Below are 16125 nucleotides of genomic sequence, written 5' to 3' on the forward strand. Positions count from 1 at the left end.
CCTAGTACACCCTACCTTTTAGCCTTCCCCACCACTCCCCTATCCCATCAAGTGTCACCATTACCACTCCTAAGTGGATGGATCTATGGGAGGCTCACAGCAAAAGAGGGTACCCACAAGAGGCTGGCACAGAACTTCCTGATTCATGGAATTTTCAGGCATTGTGGTAGTATGATTTTTGAAGATTTCATGTAGACACTGATACTTAAAGGCCTTTGTTCTCTTATAATTGCTGACCATGGGCCTTTCCCTTACTTCAGGGGTAGGAGCCAGGCAAGTTGGCCAGATCTTTTTGGTTAGGACATGTTCTACAGCAGACCATCGAAGGGCGAGGCAGGAGGCAAAGATCCAGGCAGCATAGCTCACATTTGGCCTCTATGGATTCCTCTTGTTGCTAGCCTGTGCATTGTGGGTATGCCTGCAGGCGCCAAACTTCCATTAGTTCTCAGGACCCATATGATCCTACAGATTCCTCAGTGCTCCTGTGCCGTTGACTGAGCTTCCTCTCAGGGGCTGGTAGCTGCCCCAAACTGGCCCTGTGGACCCATCTTGCAGCTCAGTGGGAGCAGAGCCCCCTGCCCTGTCAAACCACCCAGCTACTGTGGGCCCTCCGCTTCAGTCAGCCATCCACACAGTTGCAGCTGTGCGTTAGAAGCAAAAGCAGCCTTTTTTAGGCCTCTGAAAAATCTACAAAACTGGTTCTTGTAAATTTTCTGCAGTTGGTTGTTGTTAATGTCTTGTTGAGTGGATTCTGTTTTGTTTTTTTTATTGAGAGAGAACAAACTATTACAAGCTTTTAAGAAAACCAAAAACATTCGCTCTGTAAGAATATCTATTGTTCTATCCCCATTCAAATTGCTTTCTGTTCTAGAGTCTGACTCTCTATTAGCCAAGAACTACAGTCAAGTTTTCTCAATAAAAAAAAAAAGATGCTGTTTCCTGCTGCAATGTTTATAGATTTATTCTTACTGAAGATTCTAGTAAACTGTCCTATTCACAGCATGTTGATGGGCTCAGTCTTCGCTTTGTCCCTTACTGAAAATACTTTTTGAAAATATTTAGAGTAACTGTGTTTTGACATCCAAGTTCCCAGAGTGTTTTTCCATTTGTATTCATTCAGCAAGTATTTATTGTGTACCTGTAGTGAAACAGGCATTATCCCAAGGCTAGAAACATAGCCCTAAGCAAGAATTTGCTAGACATTATATCCTGTTAGACAGTTGGATAGTAGTTGGACACACATACATGTGGTAATGTCAGACAATGACAAGTGCTTTTAAAGACACCAAGATAGGTGATGTGGTAAAAGTAGAGAGTGACCTGGGGGTACTCTAGTTTGGGTGGGCAGGAAGACTGCTGTGAAGAAGCAACTCTAGAGTAGAAAGTTGAACAAAAAGGAGAGGCTGGTCTACAAAGAGTTGGAGACAGCCACCAGGACAGGGGTACAGGTGCTGGTTTTGCATGTACCTGTGGACACTGAGTGAGCAAGGGTGATATATTATCTCTGGTGGCTGTAGGGGCCAAACACAGAATCTAGGAGTGCCAAATAGACACTGGGACAACCTTGTTGAATGAATTACAGAAATATAGCATGAAAGGCATTACAAAGGGGGCATTTTTAAGGCTATAGAAAATAAGAAAGCAGAGCTAGGGACATGGCTAAAGTGGTAGAGCACCTTCCCAGCAAGCACAAGACCCTGAGTTCAAAACTCCAGTACTGCAAAAAAAGAAAAAGAAAACCAGAAAGAAAATGAGAAAAGCATATATTAATAGACTGTGAACCTACTTAATGGTGATTCTGATGTTGGTGTACCTGTCAGTATCTTCTGTAAAATGTGTTTGAATTGTGCCTTCCTGTTGCCACCACATTGCTCTGTACCTCCCCAGGACAGTGGGCAAAGAGCTTTCACTCTTCCTCTTCCTCCAGAGCTCTCTTGAGAATCTCCCCTCAATCAGCCACAGTCCCTGATAGTCTTTGTGCATTCTGCAGGCTGTGAAGGGCTGAGGACCACTGCAAGTTTAACGTGTCAGGGGGGCAACAGGGTCTGACTCTAAGCTATGGTCAGCATCTGTCTTGGCGGGTCTCCTAGGTCAGGTCTACAGGAATGACTGTAGTGCCATGATTTTTTTCTATTACATTGAAATGGCAAAATGGTTTACTTTTATAAATCCTAAGATACGGTTTCTTTATTAATTTAGTCACCTGGGAGGAACTGGTCTTTAGTAACAGGTAAGGTAACACTTCTGAACTCTACAACAGTGTAGGGAGCTTGGGCTGAAATGCTTCCTCCTAGAGACAGCAATTGCTCCAGGCTGCTGGAACCACTGTGCTTCAGCAAGAGATGCCTAGTTCTCTTTCTGGAAGTGAAGACACTGTCATTATCAGTTCATGGGATGCTTGGGGGAAGGCTCCATCCAGGCTGTGCACCCCAGGCTCAGTGCCACCCTATCTGTTCCCATCTGCAGTTTGCACAGTATCTTTGATGGGAGTAGTTGCTATGAAATTTAGTGGGAAAAAATCCATCTTGTCTGAAGTTATGGTGTGGCAACATTTAAGAAATACTCAGAGCATTCATTATAAAATGTCATTCTATTTTCAGTAAATATTCAAGATGTGATATTACAAGAAAATTTGGAAAAGGAAGATCAAATTCTGGTTTCCCTGGCAGGATTAAAACAGGTATGTGTATTGCTCTGATACTATTTCTGTGTCCCACAGACCACCATATGTTGCCTGCTCTGGGCGGGGGTGGGCACCATAGATCATGGGGTGCCATATTACAGCCAGTGCTTCCTGCCCCTAATATCTACCAGACATGGCCCCTTCTGAATCTCCACCTCCTCACACCCCTTGCTCCTTCCAGTGACTATGTTTGACTACCTTGCAGCCCTGCCCCTTCTTACCAAACCCATTCTGTTTGCTCTTCATCTCTAGCTGGCATGGTATGGTCCAGCATCATGTTTGATCATTCATCCACAAATGTCCTTGGAGCACATGTCATAGTCACTACCTTCAGTAGGCCTCAGACCCTCAAGACTCTGATTTATCCAACCCTTGCAGTCCTAAGCAGGATGTAAACATCACTGGAGAGGAGTGTGCTGCTCCTGTCATGAACTGCTCCTCCTGGAGCAGAGCCACTTCCCTGCTAAGGCCACGCACCAGGGGGTGGTGTACAGTCCATGCTCAAGATACCTCCCACCCTGGGAGATCCTGGCCATTAACACCCTAAAATTTCCCTTGATTACTGCTAAGCCCGTGGCTTTCATAAAGGTGAATTTCTCCCATTATTTCGTTCTTATGGTACGATGTTAATATTCATCTATAATAGTCCTCCTTATCCATGGGAGATAGATTCCAGAGACACCCCTCCCCCACAGTGGATACCTGTAACCACAGATAGCACTGAACCCTGTACATACATAGAAGAAGGTATATCAATGAGATACAGAAAGAGAGTAACAAGAATAATAGAGTAAATATGACACACTATAATAAAAGTTTGAGTGAATGTGTCCTCTATCTTGTAATATGTTATTCTTCCTTCTTGTGATGCGCTGAGATGATACAGTGCCTTCATATGAAATGAAGTGAGGTGAATGATACAGATATCACAATGTAGTATTTGCCTACTATGTAAGGATGACTTGAACATAAGTATCACAACATCATGACAGTGGATCTGATATCCAGGACAGTAGTGTGAGCACATGGAGACTCTGCACAAAGGGATGATTCCTATCCTGAGTAGGAAAAGAGATTTTATCACCCTACTTAGAATAGCACACAATTTAAAACTTATGAACTGTTTACTTCTGTAATTCTCTGTTTAGTATTTTTAGACTGTAGTTGACTGTAGTAACTGAAACCACAGATAAGAGGGATTGCTGTATAAAAATAGGTCAATGACAAGTCTACTTTAGTAGACAGACACTCTACCATTTGAGCCACTCCACCAGGCCTACAAGTCTACTTTAAATGTATGAGATATTTAGCTAGTATTTAAATGCAAACTCATTCATATGATTTTATTCTTTTTTGAAAATAGATCAAAGACATCTTAAAAGGTTCTCTGCGTTTCAATCAGAGCCAGCTGGAGGCCGAGGAGAATGCACAGATTACCATTGCAGATGACCACTATTGCTCCAGTGGCCAGGGCCAAGGCAACCAAATTCTTGGGGCCACCAAACAGGTACAGGACCTCCGCTGAACTCTGTCACATTCACATAGTTCTTCAAAGTAATAAATAAGAAAATCACTGCCACAGTACTGCAGGCTATCATATATAAAGTTCATCTGTGAAGGTGCACAGGTAGCCTGATCCAGGGATACTGAGTATAGCTGTGCAGGTTGTGCATTCCAGTGATGAAGGTGGTGTCATTCACAATGGTAATAATGAGACTGATGTGTCCCAGAGTTACACAGAAGCATTGACTGGAACCTCCTGCCAATCTTACTCTGTGCAATGAGAAGCCAGATCTCTGCCTTAGTTATTGGCCAGGTGCTTACAGCTGACCTCTCCATTACTTTAACACAGGAAGTACTATGTATGCTCTCCTCATGCTGTGTTGGGCAGATTTCACTGGCTAGAACCTTTTTTGCCAATGTTATTCTCTTGCCTTCATGAGGAAGAACTTCTCATTAATGTCCATCTTCTAAGCCAAGGGTCAGCAAACTTCTTCTGAAAAGTACCAGCAAGCAAATACATTAGGATTTGCTGGCCACAAACACTTGTCTCTATCACATAGTCTTTGTTTTTTGTTTTTGTTTTTTTTCACTTTTGCTTTTTAGCATCCCTCTAAAAATGTGTTAAACGATTCTCTGATTCAGGGCTATACAAAAACAGGCCATAGGCCACATGTGGCCAGAGTGTGCTGATTCCTGCTCTAAGGTGACAGCACTGTATATAATTAATTCTAGTAGAATCACAGAATTTTCCAGCTAGCAAGGATGTGTGCTTAGTCCTGCTTCCTCATTTTATCAAAGGCCAGAGAGGTATGCAGGCTGACTGGGCAGAAGGCACCCCGCTTGCCAGGCATTCTTACCTTTAGATCCCAGGAAGCTCTGCTCCACCATATGCCTCCCTGCATTATCTGAGAGGAAGAAAAGATTGTTCATTTCTCACCTGTATTTTAATTCTTGATGCCTTTGCTTTTTTAGTATTTTTGATGCAAGGTCTTATATAGCCCAGACTGGCCTCAAACTTGAACTTGAGATCCTCCTGCCTCATCCAACCAAGTGCTGGGATTACAGGTATGTACCAGCACACCTGGTGCCCCAATAACATTTCTTAGAGTCAGCTTATAAAGTTCATCTTGAGAAATGAACCTCAGCAAAATCTTATCTAAGTCACTTTCTCGAGTATCATTCTATACAATTGTAATTTATTTGTTTTTAAAACAACAAGATGACATTTGAACAGGGTTTTGTTTTGTTTTTTTTTTTAGTTTCAAGGGAAGACAGAACTCTTGGTTAATTTTGTGAAGTTGTTTGAAATTGTCATGGAGCACTGTGAGTGCTTTTTTAACCACATGAATGTGACATTGCAAGTTTTAATTCGATTAGTTCCTCCAAATTCTTCTTCCCTGCACAGATGTTTTGCTTTTCAGCGATCATTTGTTTGTTCACATTTTTTTGAACTTAGGCCCAACCACTTTTAGTTGACAATTTTATTTAAAACTGTTTTTTTCAGTTGACTATGTAAAAATACTACAGAAAGGCCTTTCAAGAACAATTCCTGCTTTTCATATTGGTTAAGGACCTATAACCAAACAATGCATTGGCCCCTGGTGAGTGCAAAGCCAGAAAGTACAACCAGAAGGTAGAGTGAAGAAAGGTTTATTACTTGCATCAAGGAAGGAGAGCATCACGGTGACTCTGGCTGGTGTACACTGGTTCCTTATGGTCTGCTCTGGAGGAGCTCACCTGAAACAAAAATGCACAAGGATGTTAGTTCTCATGGGAGGCAGCAACTCTTTGGGTCACCAGGCACTTGACTCTGAACATTCCTGGATAGTGGGTAATTAAATTCTCCCTGAGGTATTTCACTCTTTCTACTGACTAGGGGCACTACCTGTGCTCCTGGTTGAGGAGTGATTCTCTCTTGATGCCAAAGCTAGATGGGTTTATAATCACCAGGGTTACCATAGCTCTATAGCATCTTTTGAAATTGTTTTACTGCAACATTTTGAAGCATATTTGATTATGACATAAATCACAAATATGACCAGTTAAAGGGAGTTGTGACTTTGAGTAGCTCAGAAAATAAAGACTTAATGCATGGGGGATCCAGAAAAACAGTCCTGAGAGCCAGTTGTTTATTACTAGTTTTCTGGAGACATTCTTTGAAGCCAGAAACCTGATTCCAAATCTCCTCAAGGTGTTGTGTTAATATAAACACACAGGAAGTTGTACTGATGGCACAGACCCCCTCCTTGCTCAACTAAAATATAGTACAAAGCAATTCACTTATTTGGCATCCTCTCAGTGTTTCAAATAGTGAGTCTCCCATAGAGCAAACAAAGGGGAAGGCTAATAGTATCTCCTTGTCAGACTCTAGCAGAGGGGTATCAGGAGGCAGGAGACTCTTCATGTTGGCTTTTCCTTACACAGAATCTAGTTGAGCTGTTATTGAGAAATGATAGGTTAACTAGCCTGCTGATCACAGCAGTACCGACAGGCTCAGGACAGTTCATAACCTCAGGTGTATGGCAGAACTCAAGCTTTCTCGGTGGAAGAGTTAAGTAAAAACAAGGGGAGGGGCATGTGGAGTTCTGGGTGGCTCCCCTTCTTCCCGATGTTACTTTGTAGGGTATATCATCATATCACACAGTAAAGTTAGGAGCCATGGAAAGTTAGTTACAGGGAGAGCCACGGGGTCAGTAAGGTCAGAAACTGAGAAAGGTTTGGGTGACGCTTCCACAGTCAGTTAAACTTCTTGCCGTAGACAAGGTTTCAGAGATCCTGGAGGGAGAGTTACCTTCCCTCACATACAAGGGTGGAGCAAGCAGCAGAGTAAACAGAAGTCAAATCAGTCATTTCCCGGGGGAACAATTACCTCAATAACGTGGGTGACGTCACACATAGCCTTAGTTAGCTACTTGTCTGTAGGAGATTGTCTACTGAAACGCTTGCTTCCTCCACCTCTTTCTCTGAGAAGGGGTCAGATTTATTAGAAAGGCAGAGAAGGGATCAAAGGCAACTGGAAAATCTCTCAAGACAAGGCCACACATTTAGCTGTCTCTGTGGATCTGTGCATTTTAATTTCTTCGTTGTTGATACGGAGGAAGCCCCATGAGCAAGGATCACTGAGAAGGCACTGCTGGAATCTGTATTTATAGTCAGTGCCTTTTTCCTAATTCCAGTGTCTGAGTCAGAGCCTTTTGATGTTTCTGAGGGAAGACTTTTTACCTCACCAGTCTCATGGACGGAGACCACTACATATTCAACCTATCATTAACTGATAACCATAGAACAGCTCCATTTACCAGGACTCTGTTAGCCAACTCTGAGGGCACAGCACTACTCACTGATCTGGGAAACTTCCAAATGAAAGGTTCAGAGTAGCCACTGAGTTCATCCAAATGACACAATTGCTGGACCTGCAAGTCAGGTACCAAGAGGCTACTTCTCCTGTTTCCTTAGGATCTGCCCTCAGCAACATAGAGTTGAGAGTCTAGACAAGCTGCTGCAGTCCACTGCTTTTTTTGGAAGCCCAGTGGCAAAGGGCTACAAGCCTCTTGGGGAGAGGCTATGGGAACTTAATACAATGAGTTTGCCCCTTGGTGAGTGAAGAAAAGCTTATTACTTGCAGCAATGAAGGAGCACATCAGGGTGATTCTCAAGCAGTGTTTCTCTGAACAAAGGAAGCGAGGGGAGACTTGTCATCACTTGCAAAAGTGGCTTCTTAAGATTGGCACACGGAGGGCCAGTTGCTCATGGCTGTAATCCTAGTTACTTGGGAAGTGGAGCTCAGGAGGACCAAAGTTCAAAGCCAGCCTAGGGAATAAGTTCAATAGCCACCACCCGCCGCCCCCGCCTCCAGTCTCAATAAATAAAAATGCTGGACACAGTGGTACTTGCCTGTCATCCCAGCAATAGGGGAAGCAAAAACTGCCGAGACCCTATTTTAAAAGACTGATAGAGTGCCTGCCTGGAAAGTTCAAGGCCCTAAGTTCAAACCACAGTACTGCCAAAAAAAAAAAAAAGGAGATGGGACCTCTGAGCAAAGAATTGTCATTTTAAACAGATTTTACTGAGCAAAGTTTAATCCTATGAAGGGCTGGGTGATTTGGGCTGGGTTATGCTGGTCTCCTATGTTCTTCTCTGGAGGGCGTCACCTGAAGCAACCAACATGAAGGAGTATTAGCAGTCCCCGTGGGAGGCGGCAGCTCCTCCCCCACAAACACAGGTGCTTGACCTTAAAGGTTCTTTCTTAGTAGCTAACAGACCTCCTAAGTGCCCCCAGTGGGCCCTATTTGCATAGCCAAGATGAGCTAGCTCTGAAATACATGTGAGAAGAAATGTTCTATGCCCTCGTTCTGGCAAGGCCTCACTCAGGCAGCATCCAAGAGACCCTTCCCTTCTGCATGTGCTGCTGAGGCATAGTCAGCCTCTCCTGGGCCTAAAGACCCCACAAGGAGTCCTTGCTATGGCCCCTTACCCATTATACTTAGAATTTTATTTTAAAAAAATACCAAGTGCTTATTGAGGTAGGGAGAAACCTCTACTCTGTTGTTCAGAAGAGGAAAGCCAAGAAAAATCCTGATGCAAACATGTCAGAAAGACAAATCAAGTGCATGGCATTTTCTGCTGCAAAGCCCAAGGATCTGACCAGACTGATAAGGAGCCAAGGGGTCTATGGGCAGGACTCCCCAACCCACCTTACAGGAGCCTGCATCCAAGGCTTGGAGCTGGTCTAGTTTCCTTCTCACTGTTTAGGGGCGGGGAGGCAGGTACTGGCACTATTGGCTATGGCTGGGAACAAGCCATCCCAAGCATGCCAAAAGCAGGAGTTCTAAATGCTTCCAGATGTGTTTTGAGAGTCTGTTCTGTCAGACACTAGTGTCCAGGGCTATGAAATGTAGCCCCTGCTCTTGTGAGCTTCCAGTTACAAGGTGCCAAGCACTGTGTGGGGAGCAGCGCTAGGTAGCTTCCTAAGATGCTTTCAGGAGATGTGTTCACATGTTAGGTCTATGACGGGTTGTGCTGCAGCTCACTCCTAACTCAGCAGGGATCATTTTTGCTTTTTTGGCTAATCACTAAAGTGTATCTAAAGCATAGTACTGAAGGACCAGGGGACATGGCTCAGTTCTCCTGCCAGTGACCTTCCCCATGAGGAACTGGAAAGGTTCTTTCTTTGTGGGGATGGACATGTCTGCTCCCCACTGTGCTGATATTGACACGACTAATATGTTCTTTCTGTTTGACTTGAAAATTATATTCTGTGGAGTAAAAAGAGCCGTACTCTGTCCCTCCTTTCCAGACTCTGACCTTTAGCTAAGTCCCCACGCCTTTGGGATGCTTTTGATGAACTAACTTGAGCCACCATTATAGAAGGCAATACTATAGACCCTGGATTCATTAGACAGCCAGCTCATCACATCCCTTTCTGGTGCTTGGGTCCCAAGTTTTGAGTCAATATATTATCTATTTGCCACAGGCGCTTATTTAAGATAGAATTAAAAGTTTAAAATTCTATTCCTCAGTCACAAAAGCATTTTTCAAGGGTGTCCAGGGACTACTGGCAGGGGTGCTGACAGCACAGACAGACATTTCCATCATTGTAGAGAGGTTATGTTGGACAACACTGATCCATAGTCAACCTCACCTGTTTCTACTATGATTCTGCTGTGAAATGAGGCAGGCTGGGGGAGAGAACAGGAAAGGGGCAAAGGAGCCTGCGTTTAGGGTGGTCCTAGCCAGTTTTAGGCAGGACTGACAAGTTGAAAAACCTTAATAAATGCACAGGCTTGACCTAGGAATTTATAAAAACTTGCGTGAATTATATAAATGGCAGCAGGTAGTAGTTAAGGCTGCTATGAAAAATCCATAAAGAATTAATTTTTGCATCTGGAAACACTTCTGTATGGTGGTCCAGAAGAACAGTGACCTTTAATTTGCATTGTGGTGTTAGTCAAGCTACTAGATCCCCTACCTGAGCTTCCTTTCTTAACCTGCAAGATTAAGGGGCAGGGAGTGAGGTTTATAAAAGAACAAAATTAAAAGAATGTGAATTGCTAAGGTCTTTCTGCTATGGCTTGTTTGCTAGGCCAGTCTACAGCCCTTACCTGGGAACTGGGGAGAATCACACCAGATACCTAAAGTAATGGTGGAACATCCTTATGTCTAGTAAGGGGCCTGTCAGTATCTCCCCCTCTTCAGTCTTGTCGATTCTCCACTGTAAGTGAACATGGCATCTCCACAGCAGAGGCACCACTGTAAAATTATGCTCTCCTCTCCCTTTCCCAACCCAACATAATCTCTACCAAGGGGCATTTCAGCCCCAGAGCCAGTCTGTGTCAGGAGAATTCAGGTTCTCAGGACTTACAGGACACGACACTAAACAAAAGTACCCACACTCTGGGCACTAGCAGTCAAACCTGAGGCCCTGTGTTACCAGTGGCTATAGGTGCTTACTACATGCATGTGGGAGAGGGAAAACCCCACTCCCCACACAGGAACAGAAATGGGGACGAGCTTTGATTTCTTCCCTTCCAACTCAGATAAAAGAGTGCCATTTTCAATCCTATCTTCATCTTTGTAGGAATTATTGTATACACAGAATGCCAGCAGCTTCAGAACTTGAGGCAGGGAGCCTCCAGACCTACTGTGATCTAAGGCACTCTGTTCCTGCACTCCAGCTGGCTGTCTTAGAGTTGATGAATGTCAAAGGTGGAAGGTACCTGAGCCATTTGCCTCTCGTGTCACCAAAGATGTGAAGGGGGCCTATCAGTAAGGCCTCAAGGTCAGATTTCCCTCAGAAGGACTGCTGATACCCTTTCTAGGGTCCATACACAATCCATGAATATCCTGGGCCATGCCAGTCAGGAGGACTCAAGGGGGCATTCCAGCCAAGGAGCTCCATACATCTACAAACTCCAGACCACTACACTAGCAGGGCAAGCAGGTATGCTGAGGGAGGCCAAAGTGGACACTCCATCTACATGCAGCACCACTAGGTAACATGTGCTTTCTGCCTCTGGCATTAACTCCCTTGGGTGGCTTTGCCAACCCAAAACTTTACTATGTCCATGGATGTTAAGTTAAAAAATAAAAGACATTCATAATTGCTTAGAAGGGAATGCAACTGTGAACTAAAGCAATGAGAGACTTTTGCCATTATACTTTTCTATTAATTGCCATTCTAGTTTTCCCATTCGTAGAACCTACCTCTTACCACTATTGTCCCAAGAGACCCCCATGTGCACAGCCCAGATAAGCTGGCTGTGAGATATAGATGAGATGAAGTCCATTAGGCCCTCTGAAAGTACGTAGTAAAATTACCTTACATGTGAGACTCCTGTCTGCACAGATCATCTCACTGCACTGTGACCACATCCTAAGAGAAGCACATCTTTACCCCCATTTCACCGATGAGAGAAGGAAAGCTTATGGAGGACAAAAGGCTTGTGCTTGGGGTTCCACTTGAGACTGTAGGGTTACTACCTGTAACCAGTGGCTGGTTCCTGAGCCTGATCCTCCTCACAGCATAGATGCTTCCTCCCTCCGCAGCCAATTGAGAAGGAAGTTGGCTTTGGTCCTTTGGGAAGCCAGCATTCAGAGGGACTCAACAAATGCCACTGGCCCTGCATTGCTGCTAAGTGCCTGGACTTCAGGTCGTAAAACCTAACCCTGCATCTCCCCAAGCTGGAGTGTAGCGTAATGCAGCCCATCTTCCACGGTACTCTGCAATTCACAGGGCCTCTACTCTGTGCTTTGCTAGTTTCAACTTTCATCCATCTGTTCTTCTGATTGTATTTCACAGGCCTCTTCAGAAACACCAGGGCACACAGATGGAGGGAGTTCAGATGACTTCATACTGGTTTCCAAAGAAGATGAGGGGGGCAACATGAGGGGGCCTTTCTCAGGCCAGGCCCAGCCTCTTCGCACCCTCAGAAGCACATCTGGGAAAAGCCAGGCCCTATCCTACTCCCCTCTGGTGTTCTCAGACCCACTGATGGGTCCAGCCTCGGCTTCCTCCAGCAACCCCAGCTCTAGCCCTGATGACGACAGCAGCAAAGACTCTGGCTTTACCATCGTGAGCCCCCTGGACATCTGACCAAAGCGGTCCACCTGCCTACTTGGTACCCCCAAGACTCCACAAGTGGAGAACCCTCTGAAGCCAGTGCTGCTTTCCCAGCATGCATTTGGCATTGGTATAGCCTGTTGGGCCCTTTAGAGAGAAACAAATAAGGCCACAGAGCACAATGAGCTATGTTCACCAAAATGCAGACAGGGCTTTCTCGCCCTTACTTGACCACCCCGCCCTTGCTCTGAATTAGAGCTGGATTAGATATCCAGCACCACACTGTCAGAGAAGACCAAAACCACAGTCAGAACCACTTTTCCTCCCCGCAACTAAGAGAGTCTGATAGCTCTATCAGTTATACTCAGAAGGAGGAGACGGAGTTGGTTTCAAATCTTCCTTCTCTCAAAGCAGCAGCCATAGGAAAATTGGTTGATATCAAGAAAGCTTATTCTGTGGAAATCCTTATCTCAGCCAATTTCACTCCTACTTTAGGAAGCCAAATAGCAGAGCCAGGTACAATAGAATGAACTATAATGAGTGCATTCCAGGGCTGGAAAAAACCCACTACTGACCTCTCAGAGTTACAAACATCTTTAGAAGCAGGGTCTAAACTTAAGAATCATATTTAGGTGTGATGTGGGGTAGATTCCTTGATTGGTTAAAGAATACATTTATAGTCCTCAGCCTGAATACACTTTTGCCACACTGCTCCTCCTTAAACAACTGTTCTTCACCTTTGAGAATCTTTTAAAGCCAGAGAACAAGGTCACTTTAAACCAGTTTTTGCTGTATTGATTGCAGAAGTTGTAAGAATATTACTAACCTTGAATTGGGAAATGTTACCCCAACTTTAAAAGGGGATAAGCATCTTTCAGACAGTCAATTTTTCTGACCAAGTTTTTCTAGTTTCAGAGTTGGATTTTTCTGTTAACTCATTCCCACCCACAGAGACAGGGAATTAGACATGGAGTCCCTTCTGTGAGGATCAGGTTTCCTAGAGAACATTCCAGGTGCCAGAAGGATATTGGTTCCTACACAACCTACCCTTTCCAGAAGCCAGTGCAGGAGCTGCAGGGCCTGCTCTCAGCTGTGAGCTCTGCATCTGGCCCCACTGCCAGGACCAGGCCTGCCATGCCATCCCCTTCCTGAGCTTCACCAGAGACTTCCCTCAGTGGGCAGCTCTGAGAACTGTAGCGGACACAAAGCATCACACGAGCCATTTCTCTCCTCCAAGGAGAAACTCTGCCCGGGACGGTGGGGACTGCAGATGGATGCAGGGCTCAGTTCACCTCCATGGGAAAGAGCAGCCCAACAGTGGGACTGGCTCCCTGTACCTCTTCCCAGAGGATGGTGGGGCCTCTGGGCAATGGCAGTCTTTGAGTTACCTTTAAATTAAATAAAAAGCTAAATATGAAGGAACGCACACTATTTATGTCCCTCCCACTGATAGCCATGTATTTCTCTGCAGACAAATGTGATAATGACATGATTTCCCACTCCATCTCCAAGAAAACGGTGATGACTCTCTCCAGTCAGCTACCACAGAGGGGGTTCTAATTAGCTCTGCAATTTATTCTAGAGGGATCTCCTCTTGCCACATCAGCATGTAAGGTGAATAACAACTGGTTTTGCCCGATAACAGGGCTAGCTGGCCTCCCATGAGAGAGATTACTCAGCCATTGCCCTAATTAGCGCTCGCAGTTCCTCATTCTGACTGGTCCTCTCTGCACCTCTAAGTTTCTGCCAGCATATGTCACCACTGACAACACTTTGTAAGCTCCACAGTGAGTTACACTGGCCCTGCACAGGGGTTGACATTGGCCACTTTTCTCACAAAGGTCTTGGTTTAGGAAGGTGTTCTTAGTCCAAAGGTAGAAACTGTTCTGCCAGGGCCTTAGGACAGAGACCAGAAAGGACCACAGAGCTGGCCAACCCTTGCAGGTGGGCCACTGTCATCTACTCACTCTAGCATTTCCTCTGTCCTGAGAACTGGAGCCATAGTTGAGTGTCATTGGCAACCCACAAGACCAAGAAAGCTCTAGGCTGGTTCCCTGCCATTGTTTGGGCATTTAATAGTTCCTAAAATCCCCAGCTCTACCTGAATGCTAGAAGTAGATCCCCTCTACCCTGAGTTTCTGTGTTGGTGCCACATGAGAGTCCACGGGTTCACTCAAAGGTGTTGCTTCTGTGACCCCAATAAGCTCACTCCCTCCCCAGAGGAAAAACAGGAGGGGAGCAGGGCATGGGCAACACAGGCCTCAAACCCCAGGGACTCATAGTTACAGTGTGGTAGTATCTTTTCTATGTGACTTTTAAAATTTTTTGTTGAGCATCATTTGCATTTTTATTAATTACAGTGCTATTAAAGAATATATGTCTCTTTTTACTATTTTATCAAGTACTTATGCTCAATTGCACATTTTTTATCCTGAATATATGAAGCCTTTTTCTTTAACAATGTGGTAATCAGTGGAATCCTTCCCATGGTGTGATTATTAACAGTCAGATGCATTTTTCACACGTTGAGCATAGATTAATTCCCATTGCCATCTACTTTTTCATGTCCCCTTGTTTCCTGTATTCCTCTCTAATCAGATTGGAAATCTGTGTTAAAACTTATCAATGTTACATATGAAAGTTACAGACTAGAAAAAAAGTCATAATTACTTTGCTTATGTGTATGCCAAGGGGTCACGTAACACTTTAAACATTTAGTTATTCTAGATTACTCTTGCAAAGGTGACCTTCTGCTCATGTTGAATGCTAACTGCAATCTGGAAAGAAATAATGGTATTTCAGAATGATGGGACTCTAAATAAGCCAGGCCCTCCCTGTGCTTTGCCTTCTTGCATATGACTGAGCTGAATCTTCCATCAGGCCTCAGAGCCCTAAAGAAGCCACACAGTGGGTACCACCCTCCACTGGAAGCACACTTACTCTGTCAGAAATGCCAGAACAAATAATAGAAAATGCTATGATGCTTAGTAGTCTCCTGATGATAACCTGTCACAGTCGATTCAGACGTGTTGCTTTTATTTTTATTATTTTAAGAAACTGCCCCCAGAGGTCATTACAGAACAAAAGCATATGGAGGACTTATGACCCTACACTCTGAGTGCTATCCTGTGACCCTAAAGCCAGTTCCATCCCTCCTCCCTCGTGGACACTGCCCTTGTGTCCAGAGTAGGAACCATGGGGGAGCCAGGGGAAGAGGCAAGTGGACTGCGGACAGTGGTCAGCAAGCCAGGCTTCCTCTCACAGGCCAAATCAGTTTCTAAGTATTAGTGCTCAGAAGTCTATTTTGTGGGAACAGAGTTCATATAAACAGGCTGCAGATCACATTGAGAAAAAAGTTGTCATACGAACTTCTCTCACAACAGCACAATTCACTTCTCTGCAGTGCCATTTATATCCTGTCACTGTTTTCTCATCTGTCTTCATTGCTGTAATGCATATTGATTTAGGAAGTGATCTATCCTTTTGGCAAAACCATCCCATTCTATATGGTGACAATAAAAGACTAATGTGAACTGGGAGTGTGGCTTGACTGTTACAGCCGGGGTGAGTGAGTGGGCTGTGGACACCACGGCCTGAAGCAGAGGTCCGTGCACCCTGCCATTCCCTCCCTGTACAACTTGGGCAGGTTACTAAACCTCCTGCGTCTCAGTTTCCTCACCTGCACTCTGCAAGTGGCCCTAGTCTCCACAGAGTGGTGAGGGTTAGACAGGATAAGGCAGTGAAGCAGAAGCTCAGCCAGCAGGTGAAAGCAGCAGTTTCAGGGCCAACCTGAGGTTCTAGGAGAGCCCTGGAGGAAAGGTCCTGCCCTCTGCCCTTCCGCCAACTGCCTGGACCCTAGTGCCTGCAGCTCCTAGAGGGC

The 16125-nt window shown here is 44.8% G+C and overlaps 1 protein-coding gene across 2 annotated transcripts in view; it reads left to right on the plus strand.

Annotated features, from left to right (window-relative positions):
* The window catches only part of Tbc1d5 (TBC1 domain family member 5), a 545741-nt gene extending 529963 nt beyond the window's left edge, over positions 1-15778 (plus strand). For both annotated transcript variants that reach the window (XM_074043845.1, XM_074043844.1), the window contains 3 exons: positions 2601-2680; positions 4047-4190; positions 11985-15778. In XM_074043845.1, coding sequence (XP_073899946.1) covers positions 2601-2680; positions 4047-4190; positions 11985-12278 — 518 coding nt within the window. In that variant the 3' untranslated portion in view covers positions 12279-15778. The remainder of the gene's footprint in view (positions 1-2600; positions 2681-4046; positions 4191-11984) is intronic.
* Positions 15779-16125: the final 347 nt, after the last annotated feature.

Source organism: Castor canadensis, chromosome 10 (genome assembly GCF_047511655.1).
Source record: "Castor canadensis chromosome 10, mCasCan1.hap1v2, whole genome shotgun sequence".
In the NCBI taxonomy this organism is placed as follows: domain Eukaryota; kingdom Metazoa; phylum Chordata; class Mammalia; order Rodentia; family Castoridae; genus Castor; species Castor canadensis.